At 41.6% G+C, this 18,161-nt stretch overlaps 1 protein-coding gene across 8 annotated transcripts in view; it reads left to right on the forward strand.

Moving 5' to 3' along the window:
* LOC103125926 (zinc finger protein 709-like) overlaps positions 1-18,161 on the forward strand; it is a 221,705-nt gene that overhangs the window by 107,242 nt on the left and 96,302 nt on the right. For 2 of the 8 annotated variants that reach the window (XR_009553952.1, XR_009553954.1), the window contains exon 4: positions 2,382-2,474. The exons of 4 other annotated variants lie outside the window; for them this stretch is intronic. Coding sequence is in view for 1 of the 4 variants with exons in the window: in XM_060206433.1 (XP_060062416.1) it covers positions 16,874-16,981 (108 nt within the window). In the remaining 3 variants the exon portion in view is untranslated. Of the gene's footprint in view, positions 1-2,381; positions 2,475-16,375; positions 16,982-18,161 lie in introns of those variants that run through there. 2 more of the 8 variants (XR_009553953.1, XM_060206433.1) reach the window with 1 other exon arrangement.

Below are 18,161 nucleotides of genomic sequence, written 5' to 3' on the forward strand. Positions count from 1 at the left end.
AAATTTGGCCTTCTGTTGCTCCAATCAACCCCAGATATTAGAAGAAAGTTACGGAAGACAGAAAGATTTAAAGGAAAGCTGAGATTGCTCAGAGGTTTTTAAGAAGTTGGCAAATGTTTTGACATTGGACTTTGAGAAGAAAGAAAAAGAAAGTTGGGGCAGTTCCCAGAGGGAAAAGAAAAGTCAGAAAGATTAGGCTAAGGGTAGGGAAAGATCAGTGATGTTACTGCAAAGAGAAAGGACACTAGAAGAAAGGCTATTTTATCAACAAGCCATTTAGACTGCTTGTGGATGAACTTCAAGGCATTGTGATGTCTCTACTGACTTAATAATTGCATAGCAGCTCTTTTAATACAATTTATTAATAAAATATATAAAATTTATAATCACTGCCACAAATAGATTATTATTATTATTTTTTTTTACCAGAGCACTGTTCAGCTCTGGCTTATGGTGGTGCAGAGGATTGAAACTGGGACTTCAGAGCCTCAGGCATGAGAGTCTGTTTGCATAACCATTATGCTATCTACCCCTACCCAAATAGATTAACTTTTAAATAATCTCATCAAAGATACTTGATAGCTAGGTTATAGAATAGTTGGAACGTGACTCAAATATGATGTATGTGATGTACATGACTAAAGTGCCCATCTGAGTCACTGGCAACAAAAGAACCATCATGATGTTCTACATTATCTGTCTTTTCTCCACTTTATAGGAAAATCTTTCTCACATGTAACCAGTAAATGTAAATTTTAAAAAGGGGGCAAAGATGCTTAGCATTTATAAAATAGTACACTTGGAAACAATAAGAATATCTTCAATGTGTGAATATCTATATTTTTATGACACTTAGATGTAGTCCTTGTAGAAAAGATTAGTATTTTCAGTTAAAAATATCAACACAAAGACAAGATTTGCTATTAACAAATAGTAGTTCAATTAATACATACAAAATACCTGTAAAGATATCATTAGTTTTGGCATAGTATACTTATATGAAAGTATTTAGTTTTTACCAATTTTTTTTGAGATTTTATTTATTAATAAGGAAGATAGGAGGAGAGAGAAAGAACCTGACATCACTGTGGCACATGTGCTGCTGGGGATTGAACTCAGGACTTCATGCTTGAGAGTTCAAAGCTTTATCACTGGGCCACCTACTGGATCACAGTTTTTACCAATTTTTATCTTATTGTATAGACAGCCAGAAATCTAAAGGAAAGGAGAGATAGAGAGGGAGAGAGAAAGCAAGAGCCACCTGTAGTCCTACTTCACAAAGCTTTCCCCCTGCAGGTGGGGGCTGGGGACTCAAACTAGATCCTTGCTCATTGTAGCATGTGTGCTCAGTCAGGTGAGCCACTGCCCAGTTCCACCTTTTAAAAAATTTTTTAGTATTTTAAAAAATATTTAAATTCCCTTTTGTTGCCATTGTTGTTTTATTGTCGTTGTTATTGCTGTCATTGGTTTTGGACAGGACAGAAAGAAATGGAGAGGGAGTAGAGAAAGACACCTGAAGATCTGCTTCACCACCTGTGAAGTGACTCCCCTCAGGGGCTTGAACTGGGATCCTTACACCTGTCCTTAGTTTCCCACCATGTCTGCTTAACCCGCTGTGCTACCTCCTGATTCCCAAGCCCAGCCCCTTTTTACCAATTTTTTTAATTTACTTTTTTTTAATATTTATTTTATTTATTTATTCCCTTTTGTTGCTCTTGTTGTTTTATTGTTGTAGTTATTATTGTTGTTGTAGTTGTTGGATAGGACAGAGAGAAATGGAGAGAGGAGGGGAAGACAGAGGAGAGAAAGATAGACACCTGCAGACCTGCTTCACCGCCTGTGAAGCGACTCTCCTGCAGGTGGGGAGCCGGGGTTCGAACCGGGATCCTTATGCCGGTCCTTGTGCTTTGCGCCACCTGCGCTTAACCCGCTATGCTACAGCTCGACTCCCCTAAATTTACTTTTAATTTGAGATTTAAAAAAAATTTTTTTATTTGTTATTGGATAGAGACAGAGAAATTGAGAGAGAAGGGGGAGATAGAGAGGAAGAAAGACAGAGAGACACATGTCGACCTGCTTCACTGCCTGTGAAGTGACCTCCCTTACAGATGGGGAGCCGGGGTCTTGAACCGGGATCCTAACCAGTCCTTGCACTTTGCACCAGGTTTACTTAACCCACCGCACTACCGCCTGACTCCCTTGAGATCTTTTTATAATTTTGAATATTTGTGATTTTTTCAGTATATGCTTTTAGTGAAACCTATTGTTCATGTCTGATTTTTTGGCTTATTAAGTAAAATAATGTCCTGTATCTTGATAAAAGAACCAATTACAGTCTTATTCATTAAAATGTCATTAATAAATTGTTTGTTATTTTACAGTAATACAGCAGTGAAAATCTCTGAGGGCAAAAAAAAGTCAGAATGGTAGAAAATCTCAAGAATGTGAAGTATACAACAAATTATTCAAGTATTCTATTCATTTTCAAAAACGTGAAAGGATTCACAGTGGAGAGAAACCCTATGAATGTAAAAAATATAGTAAAAGATTCAGGGTATCCAGTCATCTTTGGCAACATGAATGAACTCACAGTGGAGAGAAACCATATGAATGTAAACTATGTAGTAAAACATTCAGTTGTTCTGGTAGTCTTTGGACACATGAAAGAATTCACAGGGGAGAGAAACCCTATGAATGTAAACAGTGTAGTAAAACATTCGGGTGATCCAGTCATCTTCAGCAACATGAACGAACTCACAGTGGAGAGAAACCCTATTGATGCAGAAAATGTAGTAAAACATTCAGTTGTTCCAGTAGTATTCAGACACATGGAAGAATTCACAGTGGAGAGAAACCCTATGAATGTAAACTATGTAGTAAAACATTCAGGCAATCCAGTCATCTTCGGCTACATGAACAAACTCATAGTGGAGAGAAACCCTATGAATGTAAACTATAGGGTAAAACATTCAGTTGTTCCGGTAGTCTTCAGAAACATCAAAGAATTCACAGTGGAGAGAAACCCTATGAATGTAAACGATGTAGTAAAATTTTTGGTCAGTCCAGTACTCTTTGGCAACATGAACGAACTCACAGTGGAGAGAAACCCTATGAATGTAAACAGTGTAGTAAAACATTTGGGCAATCCAGTCATCTTCAGACACATGAAAGAATTCACAGTGGAGAGAAACCCTATGAAGTAAACAATGTAGTAAAACATACAGTTGTTCCAGTAATCTTCAGACACATGGAAGAACTCACAGTGTGCAGAAACCTTATGAATGTAAACAATGAAGTAAAGCATTCATGGATTTTAGTTCTCTTCAGTTACATGATAGAACTCACAGTGGAGATAAAGAAACCTCATGAATGTGACACTGGGAAAGTGAGGAGCTAGAAGGAGGCAGGAAACACCGTGGTGAAGGCTGTTATCCCAAGCCTGTGCTCACATAGGATTCAACTTCCAAAGACGGAGCTATGAACAGCAGATCACTTTCTCTCCTCTCTCCTCTCCTCTCCTCTCCTCTCCCTGATCAACTAGGAATACCAAAGGAGACCACCCAGGACCGAAACAAGACAGGACTAGAATGACCACAGGGACCCACTAAATCACCGGTGAGTACAAACATGTGTGGCTGGACACAGAGAGGAGAAAGGAGCCTAAGGAGAGATTAAGTGACTACTAACAGTTCAGCAGTTTATCAGTTGAGACACCACCTCCAGTTTGCTCCACCAACAAGGGGACAGCTTAAGGGAGGAGAGGACTCCCCAGAGACTCACCAAGTACAACTCTAAGTCTCCATTGCTACTACCCTCAGAATCTGGAGCAGCGACAGGGAGGGACACCAGGGGACAGAGATCTAACCAGGAAACTCAGAAGATCTATACCTCGGTGGCAGAGCTGAGGGGCTGTGAAAGTCTCTTTGCATAACCACTGGATTATCTCTGCCACACCCTGCTTTATCTCTTGGTCAGGAGTCAGTGATTAACCTAAGAAGCCTATTAATAGTTTAAAAGCTTTCAGGCTCCCATAGCTTACAGGGAAGAAAAAAAGAGGCTTTTAAACCACAGAGCTCCAACTCAGGGATTGAAACAACTGTTAACTTCCACTACTGTGAACCCTTTAATAACTTACTTAGACACAAGTCAATCCAGGCAATAATGATCAATAATTTGAAAAGTACTGATAAAGGGAACTCATAACATAATATATAAAATGGTTAAAACAACAAGAAAAAATAATGGAGACTTGAACCAGGACAAGAGTCCAGCTAAAAGTCCTCCAGAGGGTGAAGCACAAAATAACGAGTTCAACATCCAAACATTAGCTAAGGAAATAATAACAGGAGTGAGTAAAGAATTTGAAAAAATTGTAATCAGAAATGCAGGAACAACAAATGAGAATATGGAAGAAAATACTAATTATCTCATGGTTATTAGAGAGCTGAAAGCTGAAATTGCTAACCTAAGAATGCTACTAGCTGAACAAGCTAAAACAATATCAGAGCAGGGCAACAAAATAGATGAACTCCAGAAAACAGTAGAGGGCAGAGAGAATAGAATCTATGAGCCTGAAGACAGAATTAGCAAGATTGAGGATGAATTAGAGACAACTAAAAAAGAAGTAAGAGATCTCAAAAAGAGATAAAGAGATGCTGAAAACAACAACAGAGTCCTATGGGATGACTTCAAAAGAAACAATATACGCATTATTGGCATACCAGAGGAAGAAAGAGAAGGAGAGGAAGAAAGCACTTTCCAGGCCATAGTAGCTGAAAACTTCTCTAGTCTAGACAACATCAAAGACATAAAGATTCAAGAAGCCCAGAGGGTCCCAAACAGAATTAACCCAGACCTAAAGACACCAAGACATATCATACTTAGAATGGAAAGGAATAACGATAAAGAAAGGATCCTCAAGGCTGCAAGAGAAAAACAAAGAGTCACCTACAAAGGAAAAGCCATAAGATTAGCAGCAGACTTCTCCATACAAACACTACAGGCCAGAAGAGAATGGCAAGATATCTATCAAGTGCTCAATGAGAAAGGCTTTCAGCCAAGAATACTATATCCTGTTAGACTGTCATTCAGACTAGATGGAGGCATCAAAACCTTCTCAGACAAGCAACAGTTGAAGGAACCATCACCAAGCCTGCCCTGAAAGAAGTTCTGAAAGGTCTCCTATAAACAACCAGACCACCACAAATAGGACATATATCAAAACACTCAAACTCTACAAGAATGGCATTAAAATTATCTTCAATCTTTAATATCAATAAATGTCAATGGCCTGAATTCACCTATTAAAAGACACAGAGTAGGAAGATGGATCAGAAAACACAACCCAACAATATGTTGTCTACAGGAAACTCACCTAACTCAACAAGACAAACACAGACTTAAAGTGAAAGGATGGAAAACTATCATACAAGCCAATGGCCCACAAAAAAGGGCAGGAACAGCTATTCTCATATCTAACATGATAGACTTTAAAATAGATAAGATTAAAAAAGATAGGAATGGACACTACTTAATGCTCAGAGGATCAGTCAATCAAGAGGACTTAACAATTATTAATATCTATGCATCCAATGAAAAGCCATCTAAATACATCAAACTTCTACTGAAAGAGCTACAGCAATATATTAACAGTAACACAATCATAGTAGGGGACTTCAACACCCCACTATCTCAACTTGACAGATTACTCAGGCAGAAAATCAATAAAGACATAAGGGAGCTAAATGAAGAGATAGATAAACTAGAACTACTGGACATTTTCAGAGTCATTCATCCCAAGAAACTGGAATACACATTTTATTCAAATCCACATGGGTCATTCTCAAGGATAGACCATATGTTAGGCCACAAAGACAGCATCAGCCTATTCAAGAGCACTGAAATCATCCCAAGCATCTTCTCAGACCACAGTGGAATTAAACTAATACTTAACAATCAACAAAATATTAGTAACAGTCCCAAAATGTGGAAGCTCAACAGACCACTTCTTAACAACCTCTGGGTCAAAGAGGAAATCAAGGAAGAAATCAAAATGTTTTGAGAGTTCAATGAAAATGAAGACACAAGCTATCAAAATATTTGATACACAAAATTTGAAAATATCAAAATATTTGCTAAAAGCAGCCCTAAGAGGGAAGTTCATAGCTATACAAGCACACATTAGGAAACAAGAAAAAGCACAAATAAACAGCCTGATTGCACATCTTTTTTTAAAAAATATTTTATTTTATTTATTTATTCCCTTTTGTTGCCCTTGTTGTTTTATTGCTGTAGTTATTATTGTTATTGATGTCATTGTTGTTGGATAGGACAGAGAGAAATGGAGAGAGGAGGGGAAGACAGAGAGGAGGAGAGAAAGATAGACACCTGCAGACCTGCTTCACCGCCTGTGAAGTGACTCCCCAGCAGGTGGGGAGCCGGGGTTTGAACCAGGATCCTTATGCCGGTCCTTGTGCTTTGCGCCACCTGCGCTTAACCCGCTGCACTACAGCCCAACTCCCATGATTGCACATCTTAAAGACCTAGAAGAAGAACAACAAAGGAACCCTAAAGCAACCAGAAGGACAGAAATCACTAAAGTTAGGGCAGAAATAAATAACATTGAGAATAGGAAAACCATACAAAAGATCAATGAAAGTAAATGTTGGTTCTTCGAAAGAGTAAAAAAAATCGACAAACCTTTAGCCAGACCCACAAAACAAAAAAGGGAGAAGACCCAAATAAATCGGATAGTAAGTGAAAGAGGAGATATCACAACAGACACCACAGAAATTCAACATATCATGCGAGGCTTCTATGAACAACTATATGCCACCAAGCTAGAGAACCTGGAAGAAATGGATGATTTCCTAGATACCTACCAACTTCCAAAACTAAGTAAAGAGGAAGTGGATAACATGAACAGGCCCATCACAACTAATGAAATGGAAACAATTATCAAAAATCTCCCCAAAAATAAAAGTCCTGGACCAGATGGTTTTACAAATGAATTCTATAAAACCTTCAAAGAAGAACTAATACCTCTACTTTTAAAAGTCTTCCAGAAGATTGAAGACACTGGAATACACCCTGCCAGCTTCTATGAAGCCAACATCACCCTGATACCAAAAGCAGGCAGGGACACAACCAAAAAAGAAAACTACAGACCAATATCTCTGATGAACATAGATGCGAAAATATTGAACAAAATTCTAGCCTACCGGATACAGCAGTATATCAAAAAGACTGTTATCATGACCAAGTGGGGTTTATCCCAGGCATGCAAGGTTGGTTTAATATACGTAAATCAATCAATGTGATCCACCACATCCACAAAAGCAAGACCAAAAACCACATGGTCATATCAATAGATGCAGAGAAAGCCTTTGACAAAATACAACATCCCTATAAATAAACCTATGGGACTACAAATAATGAAAAAGCTTCTTCATAGCAAAAGAAACCACTACCCAAACCAAGAGACCCCTCACAGAATGGGAGAAGATCTTTACATGCCATACATCAGATAAGAGTTTAATAACCAACGTATATAAAGAGCTTGCCATACTCAACAACAAGACAACAAATAACCCCATCCAAAAATGGGGGGAGGACTTGGACAGAATATTCACCACAGAAGAGATCCAAAAGGCCGAGAAACACATGAAAAAATGCTCCATGTCTCTGAGTGTCAGAGAAATGCAAATCAAGACAACAATGAGACATGACTTCACTCCTGTGAGAATGTCATACATCAGAAAAGGTAACAGCAGCAAATGCTGGAGAGGGTGTGGGGTCAAAGGAAGCCTCCTGCACTGCTGGTGGGAATGTCAATTGGTCCAACCTCTGTGGAGAACAGTCTGGAGAACTCTCAGAAGGCTAGAAATGGACCTACCCTATGACCCTGCAATTCCTCTCCTTGGGATATATCCTAAGGAACACAACACATCCATCCAAAAAGATCTGTGTACACATATGTTCTTGGCAGCACAATTTGTAATAGCCAAAACCTGGAAGCAATCCAGGTGTCCAACAACAGATGAGTGGCTGAGCAAGTTGTGGTATATATGCACAATGGAATACTACTCAGCTGTAAAAAATGGTGACTTCACCATTTTCAGCCGATCTTGGATGGACCTTGAGAGAAATAAGTCAGAAACAGAAGGATGAATATGGGATGATCTCAGTCTCAGGCAGAAGTTGAAAAACAAGAACAGAAAAGAAAACACAAGTAGAACCTGAAATGGAATTGGCATATTGCACCCAAGTAAAAGACTCTGGGGTGGGTGGGTGGGGAGAATACAGGTCTATGAAGGATAATATATGACATAGTGGGTGTTGTATTGTTAAATGGGAAACTGGGGAATGTTATGCATGTACAAACTATTGTATTTACTGTTGCATGTAAAACATTAATTCCCCAATCAAGAAATAAATTTAAAAAAACCTCATGAATGTAAACAATACAGTCAAACATTCTTTTAAGCCAATTTTCTTTGGAGATATGAAAGATCTCTCAGAGGAGAGAAATCCAGTGAAAGTAAACAGCAAAACATTGATTCAAGCCAGTTGTCTTTGTCAACATGAAATAACTCAGAATGGAGAGAAATTTGATAAATGTAAGCAGTCTTGGAAATATTCTGTTATTCTGATCCTCTTTGTAGACATGAAAGAATTCACAGTGAAACAAAACCCCAAGAAAGTCATAATGCTTTCAGATATTACACTAATTTTCAAACACATGAAAATATTAGCAATGGAAATCAATCTTTTGAGCATAAGCTGTTTGCTAAAAAGTAGAGAGAGAGAGAGAGATGCAACCTGAGACATGATGCAGAGGCTAGTGGCTCTCAGGTTTGAGCCTCTGCACTATATGGGCTAGAGATATGTTCTGTTTTATTGTCTTTATCTCTCCATCTCTCCATCTTGTATTAATATATAAGCAAATATATCTAAATAATTGTAGGGATCACAGTTCCATGTGAACCCATATCTCTGAATATTCTATAAATATAAGGAATATGAGTAAGTACTTTGATTCTTTATCTTAAATTCTAACATATGAAGGAATCCACTTGGTATTGAGAACTTACTGATCTCAATAATGCTTATATGTATTCAAATTGATAATAGTTTTTGCACATATAAAATCACTGGCATTAGAAAAACAATTCTCATCAGTTTAGACATTGTAGAATGACTTTACAGACCTAGAAAGGAACTTGCACTGGAGAGACCAGATGTAAAACAGTGGAATAACAATGGATGCTAAAGTATGTTCATGTTTTTTTCATCTTTTTTTTGCATAAATTGTGTCTGTCTAGTTGAAAAGTACATATTCTCTCTAAATTTCTCTTTTTATACTTTGAATCTAAGATATGTTTATTTTATTTGGTAAGACAGAGAGAAAATGACTGGGAGGTGGCAGTAAGGGAAATAGAGCCACCTTCGGCACTGCCGCCCAGTCTGTGAAAGCTTTTGCCTTGCATGTGGACACTGGGGCCTTTTACCCATGTCCTTGTTCATGGCATATAATTTTGATTATCAAGTTACAAGTTGTGAAACAGTGCTGGGAATGTCTTGCCCCCTCTACCCCTTCTCTGTTGATTTTTCTCTATCCTATTAAAGGAAATAAAGACTTAAAATTTTGCTCCAGATGGACAACTAATTTGATAGGCTAAAAAACATCAAATATTTAGATAAAAACATATGCAAAAACCTCCTCCCTATAAGTTTTGTCAATATGTTCATCACTACAAATTTAATTGCAAGGAAACCAAAAGTAAAAATAAATGAATACAGTTACATCAAATTGAAAAGGTTATATGAGTGGTCTGGGAAGTGGCAGAGTTGACAAAGCATTGGGCTCTTAAGCATGAGTACAATCTCCAGCAACACATGTACCAGAGTGATGTCTGGTTCTTTCTCTTCTCCTATCTTTCTCATGAATAAATAAATAAATTGTAAAAAAAAAAAAAGGTTGTATGCAGCAAAAGGAGTCTACTATAACAGATAATTCTCACTGACTCTGAGAGTATTGATAATCAAAATATATAAAGAATTCATCAATTAAAAAAATTAAACAATCCACTGGTCAGGGATATAGCATAATGGTTATGCAAAGAGACTGTCATGCCTGAGGCTCTAAAGTGCCAGGTTCAATTCCCCTGCACCACCATAAGCCAGAGCTGGGTATTTCTATGGTGTTTCTCTATCTCTGCATCTCTCAAAAATTAAATAAACAATATATATATATATGTATATATATTAAAAGATAAACAATCCCTTCTAAAATAGGTGGACTATATGGCCAGAATATTCTCAAGAGATCCACAGGGCCAATAGACATCTGAAAATATTTTCAAAGTCACTGTTTATCAGGGAAGGCAAATAAAACCAACAATGTGAGGTTGTCATGCTTTAGAAGACACAGAAACACAAACTGTTGAAGACGTTACTGAGTGGTCCAGGAAGTGTTTTTTTTTTTCCAAAACCCACCCACTATTCCACCTGCTGTGCCTTGAATTTATAAATTTTTATTAAAAGGAAACGCTGACAAAAGCCATAGTATGAGATAATTCCACACAATTCCCACCACCAGAACTCCGTGTCTCATCATCTCCTCTGATAGCTTTCCTATTCTTTATCCCTCTGGGAGTACGGAGCCATGGCCATTATGGGGTGCACAAGGTGGAAGCTGTGGCTTCTGTTATTGTTTCCCTGCTGAACATGGACATTGATCAGTCGATCCATACTCCCAGCCTCTCTCTCTTTCTCTCTCTCTCTTTTTCTTTCTGTTAAAGAACTGCTTTATTAATACAAAGTTTCACACACACAAACCACAAAGTGTTAAGAAGTTTAAATAGGTCAGTCATAGCAAATAGGTGGCAAGTCAACATCCAGGGCTGACAGAATGCTTGAAGGAGACTGGAACATATCAGATTCCCACAGTAGATGGGCATCTTCACAGGGGTAGGGGGGCCCAGGTTTGGCAGCTTGTCAAGTTCTTTGTCCTCAAGAATCATGAGGGGCACACCACTCAAGGGAAGGTATGCAACCTGATGTTCTTCAAGCAGGCTGAAGCTCTCAAAAGCTAGAGGACTAAAGGGAAAGAACTTTCCTATTTCTGGATAGGTGTCATCTGAAACAGGAGCAGTGCTCTTTGATTTAACAGTCTTTTCTATTAACTCTTGCTTGGACAGAGAAAGTTTTCCGTCTCTGTATTAGTCTGCATAGACTTTCCTGTGGTTCTGTTTACAGTCTGCCCATAAGCTCAGTGGTCTTGTGTATTCTGCTGCCCCCCTTCCCTGAACCCTCTCTTCCAGTCCTCCCCTTTGTGAACAAAAAAAAAGTCACAGGTGATGGGATTGGCGTTCCTCTTACTCTGCATTGACTGGACAAGTCTCTCTGCAGATGCATTTCACAGACTGTCCTTCTCTGCTGCATTCCAGAATAGGCAGCTCCCCGAGGATAAGCATCATTTTCTCATCCAGGCCCCAGGGCTGAGCTCCATCTAGCAGTTCCTGGCATGTCTGCAGGAGTGGGCTGCGCCCAGAAGCTGTCTGGGCTGGCTTAGCCAAGACCCTCTCGCAGTCTCTTCCACGCAGCTCTGCTAGCCTGGGCCCCTGACCCAGGAGGCTGGGAATCCTTGGGGGGCTCCTGCCACCCTCCGATGCTCAGCTTGTTATGATTTCAGGGGCTATGCGTCCATAGGATGAGTTCCCAGCCTTTGGTTACACGTGTTCAGGTCCTGGGAGAAGCCGCATGGTGGTCAAGGAGAAGGAGAGTTTGCAGGAGCAGCTAGTGCAACTGAGTTTGCAGGAATGGAGGGTGTGTTTCCAGCAGACACACACTAAGTCACTTCTGGCACACCGCACCCTCATGGGTTTGCTTGAGTCTTATTTATTTATTTATTTATTGGCCTCCAGTGTTATCACTGGGGCTCAGTGCCTGCGTAAGATTTACTATACTCCCAGTCTGATGTCAGCCATATGGTGATTATGTTCCAAAGTCCAGTATCCACAGCTTGAGCTGTTCCCACCACAGGATGGAAGCCCCTCTTTCTTGAAGGGACCTCGACCATCTGGTGAGGATCCCACCTCTTGAGAAGAAGGACGTTCCTCTCTTCCATCTCTCTGTTGACAGCTACTGTCTTTTTATTTCTTTTCTTATTGGGAGGATTAAATATTTACATCTGGTTGTATTGCACCAAAGCAAAAGACTCTGTACCATGGATTGAATTCAGAAACTCACGTTTTGTTTTGTTTTTAAGTGATTTTTTTCTCTTTATTGGGGGGGGTTCATGGTTAATAGTCAGTGATAAAATACAGAATTGGTCCATGTGTAACATTTCTCAGTTTTCCACATAACACTCTAACCCCCTGTTGGTATGCTTCTAAAAACCCCTTCTGTTTCATTAGTTTAATACCCCCTGCTTAACATTGTATTCTATTTACATAACCACTGTATTCTATTTACATAATCACTGCTTCTGCAGTCTATTTACATAAATCACTTTTACATTTACATAAAGCACCATCCTCCCTCCAGGGGGCATTGGTGGTTCAGTGGTAGAATTCTTGCCTGCTCCTCCCCCTCTCCTTGTCACACCCTGATTTTCACCAGTCACTTTATGTCACATCTTGTTTACACCCTACTTGGAAAGAATATAGGACAACATTGTTCGTTTTAGTGAGTTGCAAGTTGTGAGTTGTAGTGTTAGTTTTAGCTTAGCTCGGCTTAGATTGTGCTGCGTCCTGCATGAATAAAGAGATACTGCCTACAGCTCAAACATGAGTCCTGGGTTGTCTGTCTCCTCTCGCGAAGCCAGACCGACAACCCCCCACCTAGGTCCTCCTCTGCCATCATGTTCCAGGACCTGAACACTCCCTCACCCCAGAGTCTTTGACTTTGGTGCAAGACACCAACTCCAGTCCAAGTTGTGCTTTGTGTTTCCCCTTCTGTTCGTATTTCTCAACTTCTGTCTATGAGTGAGATCGTCCCATCTTCATCCTTCATTTAGAACATTTCTCTTTTTGTTTTTAATTTTTATTCATGAAGAGGAAACACTGACAAAAACCATTTAGAACATTTCTATGTGGCCAAGGTATCCACTAGCAAGGTGTTCTGTGCAGTGCAATCGCAGATCTTTCTTTGAGAAACTCATGTTTTTAAGGGTGCAATTTTTATCCACTGCACTACCTCCCACACCATAATTTTTTCTAATCTTTTTATTTTTTAATTATTTTTATTTATTTATTTATTTTATAGTGACAGTTAGAAATTGAGCAGAAGGGAGAGATAGAGAGGGAAAGAGACAGAAAGACACCTGCAACCCTGATTTACCACTTGCAAAGCTTTCCCCCTGTGGTGTGAGCTGGGGGCTTGAACTGCAACACGTGCACTCAACCAGATGTGCCACAACCTGGCCCCTCTAATCTTAAATAATTAGAAGGCCACTCTTATTGTCACTGACTTCATGACATCTAAGCCTACTCTTAGTCTTTAGTCTCATCTTTCATTTTCCTTTCATATCAAAGCCCTGAGTTTAGTACACCAGTTATATTACTTCCCTGAATGAATCTTTTTCTCTCTAACTCCTTTGGCTTCATGGTCCCCACTCCTCACCCCCTAAAAATCTCTGAGTAAAGGTGAGTTCAGTTGTTGACCAAGCAAGGTCAGGCAATAGGGGCCTAATTATGAAAACAGAAGTTCACTGTCTACAACCATGATTGTTGCTCCCCTACATGCTATCAAACACTTCCCTCCTCAGGATTTCAAAATTTAGATAACCTCCTCCCTCCCCAAGCCCATGTTATTGTCAAGAGGGCCCTGCTTACCTGTGGCTGCCAGTGCAGAGTAGCTCATAGGCTCTCTTCAGAGCCTGTTAGACAAGGAAGTCCTGGAGAAGTGCTTCTGCTGATTCTGGGAACAGACCAGCAGCTCTCCACAGTGAGCAGCCATTGACACACCTCTAGACATGTGAGCCTCTGGACTCCACCCAGAAGGTCTGGAGCTGCCCCAAGGGTGGGTGGGCAGGGTCAGCACAGATGATTGGCATTAATATATTTCTGCTCCTCCCCTGATCCCTTCAGGACCCTTTATTCCATTTTCCTTCTTTTTCTTCTTTGCATTGGAGCACTTACTGGCTTTCACTTGCAATGGTGCCAGTGACTGACCCTCAAACCGTGATGTCTCCAGCTTAAAATTTTTTCTTTAACAAGTGTGCTACTTCCATGCACCAGGCTCTGCACTTAACAGGAAGGGCAGTAGGGGGATTGAGATAGATAGCATAATGGTTATGCATAGAGACTCTCATGCCTGAGGCTCCAAAATGCCAGGTTCAATCTCCTGTACCGCCAGAAGCCAGAGTTGAGCAGTGTTTTAGTAAAAACAAACAAACATATAAATAAATACAATGGGCAGGGAAGAGACCATAATGGTTATTAATGCAAAGAAACTCTAGTGACTTGGTCTACAAATCTCAGGTTTAATCCTTTGCATCAGCATAATTAGAGCTGAGCAGTGCTCTGGTTAAAAAAAAAGGGGGGGCTGGGTGTTGGTGCACCTAGCTGAGCACTCACGTCACAGTGCAAGAACCCAGTTTTGAGCTCCTGGACCCCACCTGCAGGGAAAAAGTTTTGCAAGTGGTGAAGCTGGGCTGCAGGTGTCTCTCTGTCTCTCTCCCTCCCTATCTCCCCTTCCCTCTTGACTTCCAGCTGTCTCTATTCAATAAATAAATGAAGATAATTTCAGTCTAGTGCCTGTAACATGTGCACTCAACCAGGTGTGCCATCACCCGTCCCCACTCAATTTCTCTTTCTTGATCCAAAACAAATACAAATTGTGACAGGCTGTAACTAGCTGTTACTTTAAAATCCCCTTGCATTCAAGCTTACTTTAAGTTCCCCCCCCTTTTTTCATTTTTGAGTTTAGATGTTAAGTTTTAGAGTGTTTAGTGTTAAGTTCCTTTTTTTCCTATAAGTTCCCCTTCTTATTCCTGTTTGTGAAAACACCTTGCCCTTTCCAGTTGAGAAACAAGACTAATCAGTGAAGGCCATCAGGTGTTTTGCAGAAGTTCTGTGTGAGGGCCAGCCTTATCAGGACCCCTGCACAGCCCCAGCTGTATACTGGTCGCCAGATGGCCTGGTATGATGGTAGGGGAATGTGAGGACCTAATACCTGGTCAAGCCTTATTGGTTGTCTGGTCTTGCAAGGTTTGAAATTAGCCCGCGCTTCGCTTTGTATGGCCCCGCTTTTTGCTTGGTTTAAAATGATTGGATTCCGCATTTTTTGTACTATGTAATTGGATATAGATTGTAAGATGGAGTGGACCCCCTCCTCAAGTGTGTTCTGAATTCCTATAAATTGTGTGGTTTGAGCCCTGTTCGGGGTCGAGCTTGGTAGACTGCGGCCAGTCTCCATCTCGGCCCAGATTGCAATTCGTCAATAAACATCTTTTGCTTCCTTGCAGTGGATGGTGGTTTGATTTATGCTCGCTAACACAAATCAAATCAATAAAACAAGCAAACAGCTAGATTGTTCTCATTCAGTCACTGTAGGGGCCAGAACAGCTCACTAATTCATTATCTAGAGCTATCGGCTCCTTAAAAAACCGCAACAAGGGAGTCAGGCAGTAGCACAGAGGGTTAAGCGCAAGAGGCACAAAGCTCAAGGACCAGCATAAGGATCCCGGTTAGAGCCCTGGCTCCCCACCTGCAGGGGAGTCTCTTCACAGGTGGTGAAGCAGGTCTGCAGGTGTCTTTCTCTCCCCCCTCTCTGTCTTCCCCTCCTCTCTCCATTTTTCTCAGTCCTATCTAACAACGACAGCATCAATAACTACAACAACAATAAAGAGCAAGGGAAACAAATGAAAAGGAAAAAAAAAAACCTCAACAAGCCAATCCTGAACTACCAAGCTAGAGGGGCAGCACTAACTCCAGGGCAGAGACATCTCTGTTTCCAGCAGTGACAGTTTAGGGCAGCCGCACTGGCTGCTGGGACTTGTAGTTCCCACAGCTCTTCTCCTGGCTGAAGGTGAGGAGGTGGACTACAGCTCCCATCAGGCCAAGCGGCCCCAGCGGGGTCCTGCACACAGTGCTGCTGGGCGGCAGGTTCGAGTTGCTGTAGCTGCGAACCTGGCAGCAAAGAGTAGGTTGCAGGGTGGTGTTCAGGTCAGTCGCACCATGTGGATCTCAGGTGGCGGTGGGAGCCGGGCGAGGTCAGGTGTGACCCGTCCTTAAAGACCTGGGGCTCTGCGTGTGTCATGGAGGTGCGCCAGCCTCGCCTCTGGCCATTCTGCGCCTCCTCCCTGATGGTCTGGGTCCCGCTTCCCCTCGCCCCACTTTGGGGCTCGCAGGCGCAGTGTGAGCCGCTGGGGCGGGCGCAGGGTGTCCCGGGCAGTCTCTGTCTGGCCTCCAGCAGGCAACCGGAGGCGCGGTTCAATTTCCAGTAATTGTCCTGAATTCTAGGACCTGTTCTTCTGAAACTGGGGCCTATCTCATTTCTGCAGTTTTTGGAGCTTGTCATGGAGTCACTACAGTCTGCACCCTTCAAATAAGTCCAGGATTTCTGCAAGAACTTCATTAATTTTAGTTTCTTTTCCTGACAGAGGTGAGTACAGGTCACTAGCAGCTCTTAGTATTTCCAAAGCAGCAAATTCATCAATTGGAAAGTGCTTCTGCCATTCAGAAATGTCTGGTATTGATTTGCTATTAGTTTGGGGGCATGTTTCTGTATTGGGCAGATCTGAGTATTATCCAGTCAGGAGAGGAGGCACTTTATCCAATTATATTTTAAGCTATTGGAAGTGTCCATCTCCAGTCCCATCTGGGCTGGTGGTGAAAGAAGACAAGCCAGGAAGTAAAGCACACTAATGACCCCATTCCTGGGGTCCTCATTGATTTCTCAGCTCACCCTCGCTTTTCTGCGATTTAGACTTGGAGAGGAGTGTTCAGGGAGCCCTGAACCTGGACAGCCAATGGTGAGTGCAGTTCACCTGGACTGAGATGGGGAGAGCAGTACCTGAGAGCTGCTGGGCTGTTGTTGTTGTGGTCAGGTGTCAGGCTGCACCGTGGAGAAGAGAGAGGAGGTCCACAGCAAGTGGGGTACACAAATCTTTATTATAGGATGGGGGGGGGATGGCTCAGGCCACATGGAGTCAGCCGACAATGGCCCTCCCCACTACCTGACCATGGGGCGGGGCGAGAGAAGGGAGAGAGCGCTGAGAGAGAGCCGAAGGAGCCCAGAGAGAGAAGGGGAGCCTAGAGCCCAGAGAGAGCAAGGGGGGGGGGGTTAGGGGGCTTTTACTGGGCGACAACCAGGGGTTTCGTGTGGGGGCAGGATTGGTTGAAGGGTGCACTGCTAGGATTTCGCGGGGCGTGGTAAAACCTGGGGGCGGAGACTGCATCAGAATAATTCCTCAGTGTCATCTCCTTTCCCTTTATATCTAAATGGACACAGTAAAGAAAAATGGAATGGAGCAGGCTTAAATGTTATTAAAGAGTGCCGTGCTCAGGTGGGAAGATGTAGGACTTTCTGTGGAGGAGGGAAGGCTTAAATGGCTGCCAACCTTGTGAGATTTATGCGTCCTTCTGTGCATAAATCTGTCCTCTTTAGAGAGAGAGACTTACATGGATGGACTCATGTCATAGGTTTAAGCGCAGCCTGCTCAACCATCTCTTCACAATATCTCTACATCTTTTGTATCTTTCTATCTAGTAATCGCATAAGATGGTTCAAAGTCTGTAAAAGACTATCATGGAGCAGAAACCTTTTGGGCATAAACCTAAATGATATCACAAAACAGGAAGGGACAAGTAGGGGAGTAGTAAAAGCCAGTGGGATGTGAAGGGAAGGGTTGGTGTGTAAAGGAACGTTCCCTGCTTGGGGGGTGAAGGGGCAAGAGTACATAATGAGGGGGAGGCGGGAGGGCATGACCCACCGAACAGAGGGGCTATTTGGCATTGTATAGTCCTCAAGGCAACAGTCTGTAAAGTCTATGAATTACTCAGGATCAGTCTATAAAAAACCAGCAGCGTGAAGGGAAATAAGCTGCTTTAAAATTGTGTAATATGTCTATAGGGTATGCCAGCAAGTCCGATACAAGTCTCAGTCCAAAGTAGATGGCTAGGGGAAGAATTGTCAGGGGATGAGACGCTGCA

Source organism: Erinaceus europaeus, chromosome 13 (assembly GCF_950295315.1).
Source record: "Erinaceus europaeus chromosome 13, mEriEur2.1, whole genome shotgun sequence".
Classification (NCBI taxonomy): Eukaryota; Metazoa; Chordata; class Mammalia; order Eulipotyphla; family Erinaceidae; genus Erinaceus; species Erinaceus europaeus.